The sequence below is a fragment of the Hylaeus anthracinus genome, unplaced genomic scaffold (assembly GCF_026225885.1).
Source record: "Hylaeus anthracinus isolate JK02 unplaced genomic scaffold, UHH_iyHylAnth1.0_haploid 11989, whole genome shotgun sequence".
NCBI lineage: Eukaryota > Metazoa > Arthropoda > Insecta > Hymenoptera > Colletidae > Hylaeus > Hylaeus anthracinus.
Window position 1 is genome coordinate 13,896,970 of NW_026534337.1, and position 18,348 is coordinate 13,915,317.

General features: G+C 33.6%; 3 protein-coding genes across 7 annotated transcripts; 1 reads left to right on the top strand and 2 right to left on the bottom strand.

Moving 5' to 3' along the window:
• Nucleotides 1-205: 205 nt before the first annotated feature.
• LOC128888174 (myotubularin-related protein 13) lies at nt 206-10,120 on the bottom strand. The gene is made up of 21 exons (XM_054144828.1): nt 9,942-10,120; nt 9,333-9,418; nt 8,988-9,275; nt 8,688-8,907; nt 8,367-8,608; nt 7,980-8,285; nt 7,725-7,902; nt 7,393-7,597; nt 5,695-7,296; nt 5,424-5,617; nt 4,962-5,360; nt 4,664-4,880; nt 3,751-3,952; nt 3,530-3,675; nt 2,607-3,452; nt 2,401-2,548; nt 2,179-2,324; nt 1,868-2,094; nt 1,591-1,794; nt 1,424-1,506; nt 206-1,348 (listed from the first exon to the last, which is right to left on the bottom strand). The coding sequence occupies exons 1-21, from the start codon at nt 10,039-10,041 to the stop codon at nt 1,256-1,258; spliced, it is 6,132 nt and encodes a 2,043-aa protein (XP_054000803.1). The 5' UTR covers nt 10,042-10,120; the 3' UTR covers nt 206-1,255.
• Nucleotides 10,104-13,152, top strand: LOC128888176 (methylosome subunit pICln). Of its 5 annotated transcripts, none has more exons than XM_054144832.1 (6): nt 10,104-10,122; nt 11,875-12,000; nt 12,076-12,221; nt 12,341-12,517; nt 12,598-12,687; nt 12,853-13,152. In XM_054144832.1, exons 2-6 carry the CDS (start codon nt 11,882-11,884, stop codon nt 12,942-12,944), a joined length of 624 nt encoding a protein of 207 aa, XP_054000807.1. In that variant the 5' UTR covers nt 10,104-10,122; nt 11,875-11,881; the 3' UTR covers nt 12,945-13,152. The 5 variants fall into 5 exon arrangements, with proteins under 5 accessions (XP_054000807.1, XP_054000808.1, XP_054000806.1 ...); XM_054144833.1 differs by lacking the exon at nt 10,104-10,122 and adding an exon at nt 11,092-11,110; XM_054144831.1 differs by lacking the exon at nt 10,104-10,122 and adding an exon at nt 11,094-11,206.
• LOC128888175 (regulator of nonsense transcripts 2) lies at nt 12,854-17,980 on the bottom strand. Its single transcript, XM_054144829.1, has 2 exons — nt 17,829-17,980; nt 12,854-17,336 (listed from the first exon to the last, which is right to left on the bottom strand). The coding sequence occupies exon 2, from the start codon at nt 17,325-17,327 to the stop codon at nt 13,878-13,880; it is 3,450 nt and encodes a 1,149-aa protein (XP_054000804.1). The 5' UTR covers nt 17,328-17,336; nt 17,829-17,980; the 3' UTR covers nt 12,854-13,877.
• Nucleotides 17,981-18,348: the final 368 nt, after the last annotated feature.

Genomic DNA, 18,348 nt, shown 5'->3' on the forward strand with positions numbered 1-18,348 from the left:
ATATAGTTTGGAAACTGGATGATTGTTTCACATGTTTCGTCATTAGGTGGCGCGTGAGACAGTATTTGAAACTTCATAATTATCTATATATCAATATTGTTAGAATAAACTTAAATTTATATTAACCAATCGGTACTAAATTATTAAACAGGGTATTTTTTCTATTAATATTTTCTTGAAATAATGATTAAAAGAACCATCCGGATACTGTAAAACAGCGCATCATACTTTTATTTAAGACAATAAAATTGATAAAAAAAAATCTTGTTACATTGTATCTCTTTGCGTTGTCATTCTAAACATTTTGCTTACCATGCAGATAAAAGCATACAACGATGACCCATCGGTGACTAAGAACGTTTCAGTGACACACCGAAGTCATGACACACCTTCTGAATGTGTTAGTTCATTAGTAAAAAAATTCATACTTTATTTTTGAGTATTACTTAATTTTCTTAACATTAACAGAGTATCAAATAAATTATGGTAACGACATTATTTGTCCAAAGTGATTGTTACGCATACATAAATCATACAAAAGTTTAAAAATTTTGTTTCAAAACGCGATATACGTTCATAACAAGTATAACCATAAGAACTCTATGACGTACTCTGCGACAAAACATAAAATGCTAAAACTATAAAATTTGTTGACTAATAATTAACAATATACAATGTTTCGTTTAATTTCAGTTTTACTGACAAGCGCAGCAGAATTACCGAACAAATATTACATGAGAATTCAATAAGAAAACAAACATTTTAAACATTTAGTTTTCCTTTACGCTTTTAGTTTGCAACAAGCGAGACCGCGACTTATTCTATTACAACTGCAATTATACTAAGATGATAATATGACGATAACTCGTAGAATAGAGAGTCCATTCAACATTTTAACACATTTTACGCTCGATTTGTATACGTACTAAAAACATAATAAACAAAATAAAAAATTGTAACGTTTAGTCGAGTATGTAGCAATCTTTCATCTTCCAGCTGAAATAATTCAAATATAACGTAATCATATAATTACAATATACATTTATATAATAATGTTATGTCAAGGATATGAGTACATCACATTCAATTTATGATACTGTTCTCAGTCCAACAACCGTTGGCTTTAAAGTATTTAAAGCAAAATTATTGAAGTCTATAATATGTACTATTAGACTATACAATAGTATGTAACAAAATTAAAATCTGTTTTAATCTATCAGTCACTTGCACATTTTAAATTAGAGGTATAATCAAGCTATTGTAAGCACGCTTGAACCTTTTCGATCCATTCTTGCGCAGTTGCTGCATCGCCGGCACAAAAATTATATGTTCGCCTGTTTGTACGAAGCTACAAATATAAATGTTCATGTAATACGACTTGCGTCGTTCGAAAAATAAAATATAAAAATGATTGTATAGTTACATCAAAGAATGATTTATCGTCTGTTTTCTTTGGTGGTCCTGGCATTGGCGCAGCTGGAGTTACAGACACTACTTCTGCTAGATCTGCCAAATTAAATGAATTTTATGTGTTTATAACTGTAGCGGATGAACAATATAACTTATATATTTTTTACATATTTTACGTACCTATATAACCCTTACAATGAGAATCCTCCATTGCATCATAATACCTCAACTGGTGTTTTATAGAATCTAACACGAACCATCTTTGTTTCCAACCTTTCAGCAAAGCACCTCGTTTATAAAGGTAACCTTCGTGTGTTCTATTTTCCGCCACATTACTAGAGAATTGTTCGTAATATTGTGAAGAAGTTTGTATCGTAGTAACACCTATAAATATTATATAAATAATTGTAATTCAGGAAGATTCATAATAAACGATAAAATAATGTAACAATTGTACTTGAGTTCACGCTCCCATTATCACCACCGCTTCGCGTGAGTGTGTGTGTTTGTAAATTGTCGGACACTGTTTTATATTTTGTGCAATTTTTTGGCACTGCATCAGCGCACTTGTCGTGACACACATGGCCACAATCAACACATCGCAAACCCGCTTTTACAGGACCCCATAATACACCAGAACAAGCATCGCAATGAGTTGGCGTGGCTGAATCTAATCTCTCAAATCTACAACAATTTACTTTCTGAATACGCAACATGGATCTAATTTCTGCGTCAACGAAAGATTTGACTCTATACTATGCGAATTACCTATGAGGATGTGCGTAAACGGATCCATCATTTCCAGATGTATTTCCACCAGCGAGTTTACCTCTCAGAAGTAATTCTAATGTAGAACGTTTATGAATTAATCGACCATGGTATCTGACCAATGCAGTGCTAAATGATGCGTGTCTCTGTACATAAAGAAGTAAGAAATATTATACTTTAAATATAAATATAAGTGCTTTGACCATTTAATTCATTACTAACAGCAAGTGAGTCTGTATTTGGCAGTTCAAGTTTGTCCCAAAGAACTTTCCATTTTTGTGGTAAATGGCCTAATTCAGTTTCTAGTTTATGGATTTCCTCTAAAAGATGAGAAAATTGATCGGGTACCATTGTGCTTACACCATCATATCTAAAATAATGATAATATTAATAAGATGATACGGTAATATAAAGAAATTCGATCTTACCCTTGGGTAACCACTTTACGATTGCTTTTAACCACGCCATCAGCGGCTTCTGCTTCTTCTTCTTGTTGTGAATCTTGTTGCAATACTTCTAAATCATATGCAGGCCCATGAGCCAGTTCCTCTTCTAAATAATACTGCCAGATATCAAGACTTGGCAAGTGCGAAACAGGTCTTAACACCGTATACTCCGTATTAGGAGTATACATGAAATTATAAAACAAGGGACATCTTGCATGTTGTTTTTCAATATAATCAAATATACTTTGACCAAGATTACATCCTATATTTGTCCCTGCTAATCTACCTCCAGGATAAATCGTTTCATCGTCGCTACCTGTGTCTACACCTTTGTGATGACTTGTTAACGATCCTCTTTTGTCTTCAACAGCAGTAATGCCACATTCCATTCTATCGAATTCACAGTCTAACAAAAATGTACGAAACCGACAAGAAACCGAATGATATGCCAAGAATTTTAAGTAATATTCATTAAATTCAAACGCTAAGGGGAATTGATTCTGAATTTGATGTACTATATCGAGAAATTGCAGGAACGTGGGAGTGAAGTTTGTAGTTTGAGAATTTGCGGCGAGATTGCTTCTATGTCCGAATCTATGACCAAAGCCAAGCCATTCTTTCTCAATCAAGGTTCGGAAGCCATCGATAGTTCTATAATGTGGATCAAGACATACTTGAGCAACAGAACAAACTGTTGCAGTAGTGTCCCACCCTTCCTCTAAACAAACAGCTACCGATGAGCCCTGTACATCCATTAAGTCTATAACGGCTCCGGCTAATTGCATTAAATTTTGAAGTTGTTGTAACCATTCTGAACTTTCGATTAACCTGAAATTACGAATGTAACTTGTTAAAAAATCTCATATTTACTACAATTACATGGTCTTCGAATAAGTTATATATACTTGTAGAAACTTTGATCTGGTTCTATGTTTGGAGAGCTAGGAACACAGGCTCGCATAAGTTTTTTAAATGCAGCTTTAGTATGCCTTACGTCGAAATATTCCACTGGAATGAAGTCTGTTTTTGGAGCTGATTCCGCTTTAACTCCCTTAGGTGTATGAAAGGTAAATTATAATTAAATCATATCATGCACGCGTTAAATAATTTCCAAATAAATACTTACTTTCATGTGCGCTTTTTCACCAAGAATGTATAATGCAGCACGTTGGAAAGTATGAACGCATTCTGTACCACTATCCGAGTCTGCAGAATGTCTCACGGTTCCACGTTGGTGAACTGAAGTTAAGGAGGCTTGAGAATTTTGCCTTTTATCTTTCAATGAACCCCAGCGTCCAAAATTTTTAGGGCCCTTGCCACCTGATGAACTATAGGAAATGCACAATACATTGTTTAATTTGTGTTTCCCATCTATTCTATAACATCTTAGGGGGGTATCGGAGTAGAAATTATCGGAGTCAATAAATCCAAGAATTTTCTCATAATTTATATTCGTTTTTTTTCTGTTCACGAGAATCATTGGAATCATTGAAATCTTATTTTTAAAAGTCCTATACCCCCTTAAATATAAAACTACAGTAAACAAATATATACAGTGAGTCCTCGAGTTACGCGGATTCGTAGATATGCGATTGTACTCGCACTTATATCCTTGTACATACATATTTTGTATGTATGTATGTTTTCTTCAATTTTTTCTCTTCATAGAGGAATATATATGCATCTGTTTATCTTTAATTTTTGTAAGATTGTATTGTAAATTAATGTGTTTTAAAAATTGTATACTAAATGTATTGTAGCAAGAAAGAAAGATCACTCTTAGCAAGAATTGCTATTATTCTGGGTTAGACATTTTAGTTACTCATAAGAAGATCTAAAGCTCTGTAATCCAAATTACATATAGGTTTCGAAAATAAATATATGACAGGACAATTAAAAATAACGATAAAAGGAATATACAACAACGTTACTTTGGAACTGATCTTTTTTCTTCCTGACAATATATCGTACACATGCAATTCGACTTACACGGAAAGCTCCAGAACGAATTAACCGCATAAGTCGAGGACTTACTGTACCTCAATGTTCCAATCGCTTTGTTAAATGGATTTCGTCGCGATTGCTCAGGCGTAGCATTACGATCTTCAGCAGCTAGTAATAGAGAATCAATACTGAGAGAACTGTCAGACATTCCCCATGCAGAACCTTGCCTCAATGCGGATAATGGTGTCGCAGACACTAGAGCCATAATATATTTTTCTTGTTCTAGGGATGACGTTGTTTCTGATGATGTTGCTGTTGGTAATAATAGTAAAATCGTAGTTAAGCATTATATAAAAAAATTACAAAATTATAAAACAAAATCGTAATCAATACCTTTTAAATTACCAGCAGACGTCGGGTGAGCTTTTAACATTCCCATCACACCTTTCCCATGATAACCTGCTCCTCTAATGAGAAGTGCCTTTGTTCTTAGATGTCTCCAAGTAACTACGGGTAATCTGTTATGTCTATAAAGTCGACAAAATCGTCGAATACTTTCATCCGACACCGATGAGGGAACTATAAGAAGTGCAGGGTAGCTTTTGCAAGTCATATAGGCACAATTCACCGAAGACAGTCGAAACGGTTCATTCCTACGATTACTGTGTGGACCATTTGAATATAATCCCAAACGATACCAGTCTCTAACATAACTACGTTCGGATAATCGTTCTAAAGTTTTTGCATCGGTTGGTGGTTGGGTTACAATGCCAGGAATTTCAAAATCATCTACTGTAAAAATTATATATTACGAGTAAACGTAATTTATTAATATAATCAGCATTTTTAACTTACCACTAAGATCATCATCGTGACTTAAATCATTATTATCTGTTACTGGCAAACTCATTCGGCCAGGTGATGTCATGTACTTATTGTTAGTAATAATATTCATATTTGGCAAGACATATTTCTGTCTTTTAGACGACTGTTTTGGTTTAAAACCGGCCTTACGAGCAGTTTTTAATAGCGTTTTCTTAGCAAATCCCCTGAAAAAAAAAAAAAGATAATAGTTTGATTGCAGTAACTAATAAACAGAATTATGTCTAAGTAAAAGTCGACTTACTTAAGAGTAGCATTTTTTTCCTTTCCTTTGTGGTGAGCTGGTTGTGTGACTAATACTTGACCGTTAAAAGCAAAATGATGGAAGATATGTGGTGGATATCGAGCTTTGTGAACTAGTTTTCGTAAAGTTTCAATATTTTCGGGAGTAACTTCTTCGTCAAATGCTAATTTTATTAATTGAAAGGTACAAGAACGTAATTGAAGGCCTTCTTGTAAACACTGATCCAAATGTGCTAAATGTTGTACAGCAACTCGTTTCTCTTTAGTTAAAGATGTTACAGGGAAGGCTCGAACTACTAATTGTTCACAAGCAAATGGATCGCAAGGTATTCCTTTAAATACGATTCTGTAATTAGTAAGGAATATAGCTCCTTCTGCTGGCAAGAGTGGTGGTATCTTTGGCAATCCTCCAGGACTTTCTTCTCTTCCATCTGGTAGAAGATAAACCCGTAAACCATCCATAATAACTTCTTCACCAGGTAACATATTAGGTGTCAAAATCTTAGGCTTCTGTATTGGAGGTAATCTCTTGCTTTCTCTATGTACAGCCTCAAGAGTTTCAATATGCATGTGAACAACACCTGGAACCATTTGGTGTAGACATCTAACGTGTTCGGTACTCACACCTCCTTCGGTACAAACACGATCTACGAATCGTGAAACCATTCGAATAACGGCGCTGCCGGTTTCCCCGGGATCGTTTTCTTCAAATCCTGACTCTGCATCACCACTATCGCTTGCTACGCTATTTGTAATACTATTACTTGCTCTTTCATCATCATAAACGTTGTCCTGCCGATGCGTTTTCGCTCCTATATCTAATGGAACCAATAAATAAACCATTCTATTTGCATAGTGAATTGCTTGACTGTACATAGTACTTTCTTCACTTGCGATAAGTTCCTTTTGTTTTTCTGAATCAATCGTTGGCCAAATCCTCATTTGTTCGGCGGCTATTTCAAGAGCCGATGGTTCTTGAATTTGATATATGGAGTATCGGTCGCGAAATAGAAATTCTTTACCATCGCGTGGGCTGATAGGACTTAAAATTCCATCGTTTATAAGCCGAGGCGGAGAATTTTCTCCGGGGAGATATAATCTTTTAATGTCTTTTTGTACATCCAAATAAAAAGCATCTTCCCAAAACTGTTGATTCTGCCATACGGGGTGTTCTTGGATACAAGTATAAGCGAACTGAATAACTCCTGTGCAAAGTTTTCTGCAAAATGCTGTTGCAAGAGGAAGAAGTGCTGCAGCAACTCCATGTTCATCCATGGACGAATCATCTTGCAATGCACAGTTCATTAATCGAACTACAAGATCGAATTGTTGATGTTCTAACATGGCTTTATTTCCAACAACATGCTGTGATAGTTCCATGCACAGTGCTAAACGAGCAGCTTTGCTCTTCAATGCTCTTAGTACGGCTGGAAAGGTTTTACGAGCATCCGATATTTTATTTTCAAATATACAATTTATACAGTTACGTAGAACCTCGAGCCTACGCGCAGAATTGCTAACCAATTGCCTAGTGTCATGGACAAATGAAATATGTGGACCCATAGGTACAATACGAGGCTGTGACGGTCTTAATGATGATAATCTGTACAATGTAAATCGAAATTAATGTGAAATATCATGTAGTAATAGTATGTGCATCATAGTATAACAGTAGATCAAATGCGTTCATAATACGAACCTAACTTTGACACTATTTTTGGCAAGACCTTCATCTATAATTGCTTGAACTTGCTCTGGATTAATACGTGGCAGAAGTGGCTGATGTATTCTAGCAAACGCTCCTTCGGGTGGTTTCAAAATTTTTTGTACGTATGGTTGAGGATTTGGATTCTCATTTGTGTACAATTGTTGTGCTAATTCTTGAATATGCGTTAAGATACGTCCTAACGATAACACACATTTAAAAAATCTGTTATATACTTAGTTGAGGCCTATTATGCACAATAAAATATATATTTTATACACACATCAATGTTATTGATTGTATATCATTGTACTATTATTACTTACTGTGGTCTTGTGCTTCTTGTTTCAGTTGGTCGCTTAAATTGCTATACAATTCGTCCCATACATCGCACGGCCTCCACGGTGGTCCCCTTTCCACGATGAAGGAAGTAAAAAACATACAATCCAAAACTCTAGTCGTAAAGTCACAATCAGTTAAGCCTCGTTCCCCTAAGAAAGCTGCCTAGAAATAACAAATCGAGTTCTTACTTCTTGTCTAAATATATTATTAAATGAATACATTGGATAGCGATTACGAACCTTATGAAATGTTATAACAGGTTTTGGATGAATTCTTATCAGTGTCAGACAACTTCTGTAGCCTTGCAATAACTGAGCAAAAGTTCTCATAAAAACTGCTCTTAATTCCTTATCTAGCATAGGAGAATGAGGAGCTCTTGTTGCAAGTGGTGGAAAAGCATAATCTGCACAGGATAATTCTGGCTGTAATACTAAAGACAATGCATCCTGTGTCTGTGAAAGAAGTGGTTCTGGAAGTAATGGAAGCGAAACTCCATCTGGAACCATGATAGAACCTCCATCTAAATCAGCCACTATTACATCCATCTAGAAAAAATGTAACGATTTCTAAAAGATAATCATACAATGGCAAGGGATAATATTAGGATGGCATCAAATATATCTTACAAGTTCTGCAACTTCATGCTTTAGTGAACTGTGCACACCCATAATGAATGGAGTAGGTGTACTGAGTACTTCCACTAAAGCTGCTGGTAGAAGAGGAATGTAAACATGCGTGTATCTAAATGGATACATTAACGCGGTAAGAGCACGACATCCTTCAGTCAATCGTGAATAACTTGCAGAATGAAAAAGTATTTTATGTTCTGTCATAACAGCACAGAATAATACTAACACATTACGAATACCTGTAAAATATGAAGATGCATTGTTAATCAGAAACTTACTAAGGAAATATATCTGTAATGATAGTTGTTTCATTTTTACCTAGTTGTTGAAATAAAAGATTAACACTACTATGAGTTATTGGAAGAGAGGGACTAATTGGAGGTTGAAGCGCTTGACGATCGCCTGCACCAATGCTAAATCGTACTTGTGGTCCACCAGCAGGTGGTACTTGTATACAACCTAATATGTTTCCTACCAGAGTTTCTAATGGTATACCAAAATTTTCTACATACACAGTATATATAATACCGAGGCAATTCTGAAATAATAATGTAAAAATAATACCATTATACATAGAAATAGTGACAATATTTTTAATATAGACAACATTTTACATACTCTAAAAGTTTCGATGTAGTCAAGTCTGGAGACCAGCACCAGACATTTAGGTGCATACATAATGCTGTGATGTGCAATTGCAGGTATTGTTCTAACCAAAGAACGACTATCACCATCTACTGGATCTTCTTCTTCATCTACAGGTTTACTTGGCATAATTGAAACAGTTTCGTTAAAACACATACAAGCACAGTAATGACGATTTGCATCAATGTCAGTTAATATAGATACAAAAAACCGTGGTTCTTGTCTTTCTGTAGATAAAGCCCATCCTTGTGGTTGACAAAACTATAAAATATCACCAAATTATATATAAAGCCTATAAACAACAAAAAGGAATCTTACCCATTCTATTCCTTCGATAAATGGTGTATCAGGCCAATCCTTTTCTGGAAACCTTTGTAAAATGATTCCATTACTTATACCACCTCCTGCAATAAAAATATTTCTATATAATACAAGTACATGAAAACCTTAATTTAACAACCCTGATATAATATCCCATATAGGTACATTTGTAGTTCTTGGTTTTGTGTATCATTCTATACCTAATTAGTCTGTTAAATCAAGGTTTTACAATATTTTAATTTCTTAATACTTCGTTACTGTTGAATTAAAAACTATTTAACAGTAGGACATTATAGGCAATAGAATATCAATATCAATTACTAATATATCAATAATCATAAAAATAGCTAAACAGGTGCAGTTTAAATTAATTTATACAAGGGTTTCAAATATAATAGATTTTGATCCTCTTCAATAACATAAATGTTCTTGTCATTCTGTCTAAAAAATAGAGTAGATAATTGATTATTATAAACCAGCTTTAGTATACACATCAATATTATAATGTTTAATTGCTGTCACAAGTTAAGTGTTCATTAATCATGTACATTAAGATGATTGGTGTGTGTTTGAAACATAACTGTTGAAGGAGTTTTTGATACATACTCTCTTTTTCGTGGTCGTAGCCGACCACAACAAAGTAGTCGGCTAACCGGAACATTTCGGTGTACTCGTGGGGCTGCGTGGGGGTGATAGCGCCCAACATCCCACGTAGACTTTAATACACGTGATTTCATGGACCGTATCCTACCAAGCAACGATCAACTACCTTGTGTCAACGTTTCGCGTAAATACCTATCAATATGCAAATTAAGCGTACAACATCGAAAACATTTTGTGATCCCAGTCCTTTCTTTTAAACACTACACAAGTCCTGGACTGAAGTGCCAAAAACGTAGTATTGTTGCGAATACATTTGAAAAATGTTCTCTCCCTTGTACAAAGATTCTCGGAAGGTGGTTGAAAGTTTAAAGTCACCACACGTACCGTTGAAACGAGATTCTTCGCAGTTGTTACGTTTAGGAAAGAAGCTCGCCCGTCATCACAAACGCGGGATATTCTATTTATTTGATAAATCACAATATGATGCCACACCCCGAAGCTTTAATCCATAACCTTCCAAACTTAAGCGCCACATTGAGTGTTTGTTGAACCGCATATGAACCAAAACGCGCCACGGATATACGAACGAAGAGACGAACGCGCTATAATTCGCGTTTAATTTTACTTTTTTTTTTGTCTTCTGCTTGGGTTACCGAGAGTACCCTGAATCTGAAAATATACGGATTACTGTAGACGTTACCTCGATGAAACTTTATATTGCGTTCATATTCAGATCATTGCACGTTGCGTACAAATGCATGTGCATTGTTCAACAAGATGAAACTTGAGTAAACAAAATCACGTGACTGAAACAGAATTTCATTGGACTATTGCCGTGTTATTTTAAATAAAAGCGTAGATTGGATCTGTCGTCGAATAGATTGAAAAACGGTAGAATGCAGAACTTTTATTACAATAATTATAATTATTGCAATTTTAACGTGTATAAGAAAGAGCAACGACATTATTATTTATGCACATAAATTCATAGCATTTTACTGTAATAGATCTCGATCAATATGCTTCTATCTATATCAGGATTTAGTTTAAATCACGATAAGAGTTTCGTTTCTCTATTATGGTGCTATTGTGTGATACGACTTTTAGAAGACGCAAGCGCAATCAAAATCAGGACTGATTTAGGACCTGAAAAACATCAGAGTTTCGCCTCTGTAAGAGTACTCTGTAATATAGACATAGAGTTCGTATATTACACTCTGCTCTCTGCATCAATAACGTAAAACAGAAACATAACATTGTAACCTGCGGTAAAATTTTTCGTTAACAAACATTGTAAAATGAAAATATATGTATATTGAATTTCATAATTATTGTACACTAATGGACTTTAATTACTGTACCATTTTCGGCATACTAATTGTTACAGTCATATAAAAGCGTAATTGAAGTGTTGTATAAGAATTGCAGTAAAATCGTGTTATCCATTTTTTGAAGATACGTTCATTTTACGAAAAACTTCGTTCGCCGTTGTTTACGATTATTTTGTACAAACAAGTGGTGAGTTTACACGCTAACAATTAAGATAACTGAACGAACACAGCGGTAGAAACTGTAGATTTATTTAAAAATTATTCAATTGGTAGGATCTGTATTCGAAACGTGTAATTGTATTCTTATGTTTCGCATTCTTTTCATGCTTTTACATAAATTATTTAAATAAAGTGTACATATAATTAGTAATATATCTATTTAAAAAAATTACTTATATAGAACAGATTTATGTTCCTATATATAGTTTCATAAAGTTAGCATTGTGTTTGAACAAATTTCACCATAACCTTATACATATTTTTGTTCCCATTTGTTTTTTAAATTGAAATTTCCTGAATGAACGAAATCAGTTTCGTATCGTGAACGTTTTAATATGTTGATAATAGTATGCATAAATGATAAATTAATGTATTAAATGTTACAGGTAAAAAATGGTAGTGCTTAGCAATTTTCTTGCGCCACAGAAAGGAATACATCATGAAGAGCAAAATACCACTGTGTACATTAATGATAGAGAGGTGGGAAAAGGAACTCTGTATATTACAGAGAGGTAAAAACTGAAATGAAACAAATTTAGGTTCCAAAGTACTACTTACATGTTTTAATGTAACGTTCGCATTGGTAGCTTGCTTTCTTGGGTGAACTATGATACACAACAAGGATTTTCACTTGAATATCCTCATATATCTTTACATGCCATATCAAGAGATGAACAAGTACATCCAAGACAATGTCTATATATTATGGTTGATGCAAAAGTAGACCTTCCAGGTATATATGCTTTTCTTTGAACATATACATATATTTATTTTAGGAAAGAGTAAAATTAAATATAATTTAATTAACTCTTTCATCAGTTATTTACATTTTTCATGCAACTGTTTGCACAGATGTGCCATTACCACCATCCTCTGAAAGTGGTTCAGAAAATGAAGACGAAGATGCAGACACCCCCATCACAGAAATGAGATTTGCTCCTGATAATACAAATAACTTGGAAGCAATGTTTCAAGCAATGAATCAGTGTCAAGCACTTCATCCTGATCCACAAGATAGTTTTTCAGATGGTAGATAAAACAATTGTAATGTGCAAAAATTTGACGTGTTGTAAGAACTTTATATGTATAAAGTATGTGTGTTTTCACAGCTGAAGAAGATATTTATGAAGATGCAGAAGAAGATGATTTTGAAAATTATGAAGTTGGTGCTGGAGATGCTCCTTATATTTTGCCAACAGGTAATATTTATAACTTGCAACTATTATTATTATCCAGCTATTACTATGAAAGAGCTCAATGGAGTTGATTACTTCACCATAAAATAGGTTGTCAATGAGAAAACTACTATTAAAAAATTATACTGTAAGTCTATGTAAATGTTTATTATGATTCTATATCATTAGAACAAATAGGTACCAATCACAATGGCACAGAAGCAGACGAAGCTATGGAGATAGAAGCAGGTCAATTTGAAGATGCAGAGGAAGATCCATAAAGTATGATGACAACATCAAAATGCAGATATGCATTTAGTATTAATTTATAATTACCAGAATCATATATTATGGTAGATATGTGATATTATGACAGACTGTATAACAGAGCTGTATCAAACATAAAAAACACCTAACATTTATTTATATTCATTTTGTACACGGTAATAATTTCTTAGGTAAAAATAAATAATTGCATATCAAACTCAACTCCTTGTTTGTACATATAATTGAATGTTTTCTTAATAAATTATTAATTTCTTATAATGATTTCAATAAAAATAAAGTTTAATATGTATAATGAGTACGAGTTTTAAAAATACTCGATTAATATCGTACGAATTAATGATTTTCATGTAACACAATTTTATGATACAGTCTTAAACATATTATATTTCTTTCATATTTAACAAAGGTTTGATTAAATTATAGAAGAAATTCCGGCGTATATCGATATGTAAATATTGTAAAATTTTTTATAAAATTTACATAACTGATATCAATGATAGAGCAATTTGATCAAATCAGTAATTTAAAAAATTTGAAATTATTTTTATTCGTACATAAAAGTTATGTAATTTATTATACATATACCAAGCAACAATACAGTTATATTTAAATGTATCGATTGTATAAAAAAAACCGTAACTTTGTTATTCGATTTTTTTCATTTAAATATATTGAAATACATATTGACACTTATGATATACTAATGCATTTTTAATATACTTACAAAACAATATCCTTTACAAGAAAAATCACATATGATAGAGAATCTGTATCGATAACAGACAGACGTGGATTTCAAATTAAAAATGAAACAATAGTCTGTTGCAAGTTGCTACACAGAAAATATAGAGATCGTTTAATTTTATGTAAAATTACTTGTGATTTTATAATGTGACAAATATTCTTTCAAGAATAATGAAATGAGTCTATCGAATCTTTTTTGGACCAAAAATAAGATCGGCATCCGGTGCGCCTTTAGGATGATTATATTTTTGTCGCCGTTCTCTATTTAAATTTACTGTCACTGGTCTTGTACTTTGATTAATTGTTTCTTGATAATCTTCTTCCTCCTGTCTTTCTGTAATGTTCAATGTCAATCTTTTAACTCGTTCTTTTTCTTCTTTCTGTTCTTGTTCACGATTTCGAAGGTTCATTGCCAACTCTGACGAGACAGGAACTGCCAAGTTTTTGTACTGTTGTTTGTTACCTTTTCTGAGCATAAGCACGAAGTCGACTGTACTATTATCAGTAGGTCTCTCTTGCAATTGTTCATACGTTTTTTTAGTACTTTTTACATGCAAAGGAACTGAAATGTCTACTTGTTGTGGTTTCACTGAATCTCGCATTCTATCTTGTATATTATCCGAAACCATTTTATCGAGAGCCGACAAAAAGTCATCGTCTTCCGGGCAACTTACTCTTCTAGGACCAGCTGGTAATGCTGCATTTAATTCTGTAACATCCATTAGAACACCATCTGTACCACCTTCTGAAAGACTTTGATCTCCCTGTGTATTTTCTTGAGTACCCATAGTATCATCCCTTTCTGCATCAGCTGTCCACTCTTCTTCCGATTGTGCCTCGGAACAATCTTCAGATTCTTCAAAATGTAAGTCAGCTACACCTTTAGCATCCCCACTGCCATTTCCAGTGGTGATAGTTAGTTCTTCATCTCCTTCTGCAATTACACCCATATCAGATTCTCCATCTGTACGAGTAGCACCATCCTCAGCAATAGGATTTCCAAGAGTTGGGTATAACGTATTTCGTAATTCCTCCACAGCACATTGGGCTTCTTTGTAACTTTGAAACAATTGCATTTTAGGCCTTAGCATTGTTAACGTGTCACGATACATGTAATCTATACCTACAGGAAAAGGATTCTCGGGAGTCCAAATAGGATCTGTGTATTTAAACCAATAATAATTTTGAAAGAATATTAAAAAATAATCAAGTTTTTTCTTGCTAGAACCACCACTAAAATACTGTCCACAGGTTTCTAATAATGTACAAACTAGTCGAATTCTAAACAGGTGGTCGGGTGGATCGAGGATACTTGGTACAGCATGATCCATACTAACTCCAAAAGTAATCAAAAGGTATAGGGTTCGGAAAATATCTCCACTTTCTACCATTCGATAGTTATACAATTCTCCAAGATATTTAACCATAGCGATACGACGTTGATTAAATTTTGGTAAATTAATTTCCATACATAGTCTTATATCTTCCAACACACCATCGACTACGTGAGGGCCTATAGTTTCATAGTGTGCAACAAGTCCTGCTAATAAACTTCCTACGCAACGAATATTTAAATATTTAACATTATATGCGGCAGTGAGACATTTAATGGCATAAGACGAAACACTTTCGTCTTCCCAGTCTAACTTACGCATCCATTTAAGAACTTTATCGGTATTTGTCTTTGAGAGATCCTGATACAATAATTTTCTTATAAATTCATGAATCGGTGGTCTGTCCTTTCTAGAAACACCACCTGTAGATTCTGGTGGATTTACAAAATAATATGCATTCTCAATTATCGTTACATAACGCGAATCCAATGCAGTGACTGCTTTTTTACGCATCATTTGTTCTAAATATACTTTTGTTCTTTGGTGTGAATCCGGCGAACAAAATAAATATCTTCCACATGTTTCTAATAAATTGCAAGCCATTTCAATATGATGATGAGTAAAATCATGTAACAGAACTTTTAAGCAGTATAATGCCTCTATCTTTGAGTAAAGTTTAAATTTGACCAGTTCTCCAATATATCTGACAACTTTTACTTTTGATTCAATGTTAATTTGATCCTTTTTGCGTACATGATATATGAAATCATGTTTTAACATTAGACACAGATCATTTCCCACATCAGGCATAACAGGATAAAGGATAGCAGCCAAACGTGAATAGAATGGTAATAGATCTAAACGAATTCTAGACACACCAAATAATGCTTTTACTAACTTCTTCTTGTTATGTTTTGTGTTGAGAGTCATTAAAAAATGTACTGCTGCGTTGTCTATCATTTCCCGATTTACACAAGTTGGTAGATGAGTTAGAAACGCATCCAAAAGTATTTTATTACTTATGTTTGAGACTTGAGGTTCATCTACTTCTGCTTCGGGTTCATCTACTTTTTCCGTTTCTTCTAATTCGTCAAACGTTACTTCTTCGTCTAAGGCTTCTTCGCTTATCGGGGCGTCTTGCTTAGGTACTTCTTTTAAATATGATCCTGGAAGAAATACTACCAAGTCAGGTAAAACTTCATAGAATCGTCTAGTTTCGTCGTCTCCCCACATATCCTCTAAGATACTATTTTCTTCTCCTTCGCTAATCATTTTCAACGTCTCTTCCGCTTCTGCTTTCATTTCATTATCAATAGGAAGTTCTGGCATGGGTTCATCCAAAGTATCAGAAAAACTTTGTACATTATTGAGCAACCGTTCATACGATACTTGAAGACTCTCAAGTTTTTCCTTTCTTTCAGAACTTAATTCACCCCTGGTTTGTAATATTTTTCGATTCTGTTTTTCAAAAGCTTGGAGATCCTTGTGCTCTTTTAATAAGTGCTTACACAACGAATTGTAATAATCTCGTAGTAATAATCTAACATTCTGTTGTTTATCAGGTGAAAGTAATTTGCTTTTAGGAATTTGTACATTCAATTTCTCTGATATTTCCCTTACTCGTTTAGGTACAAGACCTGCATAATCTTCACCACAGTGTTTGCAAAAACTTAATATAATGATTGCATTATTGTGCTCCTCTTTATCCATATTAATTAAAACTGTTAATGCTGAGCCAAGCAAAGGTAACCCTTGCTTATGCGTGAAAATTCCTGCATTAACTAACTCAGCATAAAAGCGGAGGTCTACTCTAAGTTTGCTTGGATTTGCAATCTTATCTACAACTTTCAGAGATAAAATTCTTTGCCAATTTTCAAAGAAATGCGTTGAGAATTCTGCATATGTCTGATGCAGAAAACTGCATACTTTAATAGCAGGTGCAACATCTGTCATTTTTAATTTGGCATCCACTAGAGCAGTGGCAACTTCACTTACATATTTTGTTAAATTTAAATGCGTCATATCCTTAAGAACTGTATCTAATTGTATGCTACTAAAATTTTTCAATTTTTTTACAAATGTTGTGTTCCTTTTTAGGGTTGAATCTAGTTTGCTAAAATATGTGTCTGGGGGTCGATTAGGGTTTAAATTAGATGCTCGAATCTCTTCTTTTGTAGCAAGGCGTTGTTCCGTTTCTTTTACATACTCCATCAAGTATTGTTTGTCTTCTTCGGATATAACATCCTGTTCAACAGCTGGCTCTGCAGCTTCTGGTGCTGGTTCCTCAACTTTTGACATGATTTAAATCTGTCATGTAAAATACATATATTTTTACAAAATATAATGTACAATAAATATTCGTATGCGTTTAAAAAAAAAACTGCACTATATATATATATATATTGTGTGAGTTATGCAGAAAATATCGAAGAATTGGTAAAACCGTTCTTTTTTTTGTGAAGACTCTATATTATAAAATGTCAAAATCTCTACTCCAAATTTTGCAGTTTATTAGAAATCATGCCATTATCACAGGTAAACTTATAAATATCTTAAATTTACACATACTTTATTGAAAAAAATGCAATATTTCTGTAATACTATCGATAAAATTTTTTTAAAATTACGAAATATTGTTCGTATTGTTTTATAGTACTTAATATATTTGCATTTAAATGACAAGTAACACAATTTATATAAAAATGAAATATTTTTGTTTGAAACAAGAGTGAAACTTATGTTATTCTTATTATTTTATTCAAATTTTATGTAATAAAATTCTTAGAATTGTTTACTTACGTCTTTCAAGTACAAATGAGGTTATATTATGGCAGACGACAGCTACTCAGTAGCTGTGCGTGGTGTTATCACCATATATGTAATACAACTATATCATATAGTTGTGTGGTATGTAGCCAAATAGTGTATATGGCTAGCCGTCCATGGTTATCCTATGCTGCCTATAAGAAGCACTGTTCCTACATTACGGTACGGGAATATATTTCCCTCCCATTCTAAGCGTACCCCGAATGATACGAGCATGCGTCAAATTGATTGTCTCAGCCAATAGGAAAGTAAAATTTAAATACACGAAATCATCTTTTTGTTTTGAATCAGTACCAGGTTCTAATTATCTGGCATCACTGCTTCAAAATTCGCTTCCAGTAGCTAAATCTTAAATTGGCGGTTTTTGTCGTTTAATTGTTCATGTTCATTCCCGCGGAAGTCTTTGTGGAATTGGTGTTCGTGTTTGCGTGTTTAAACAATAAATATTCTCCAAATCATCAAGTATATTTCATATGATGTTTGAATGTTGTTT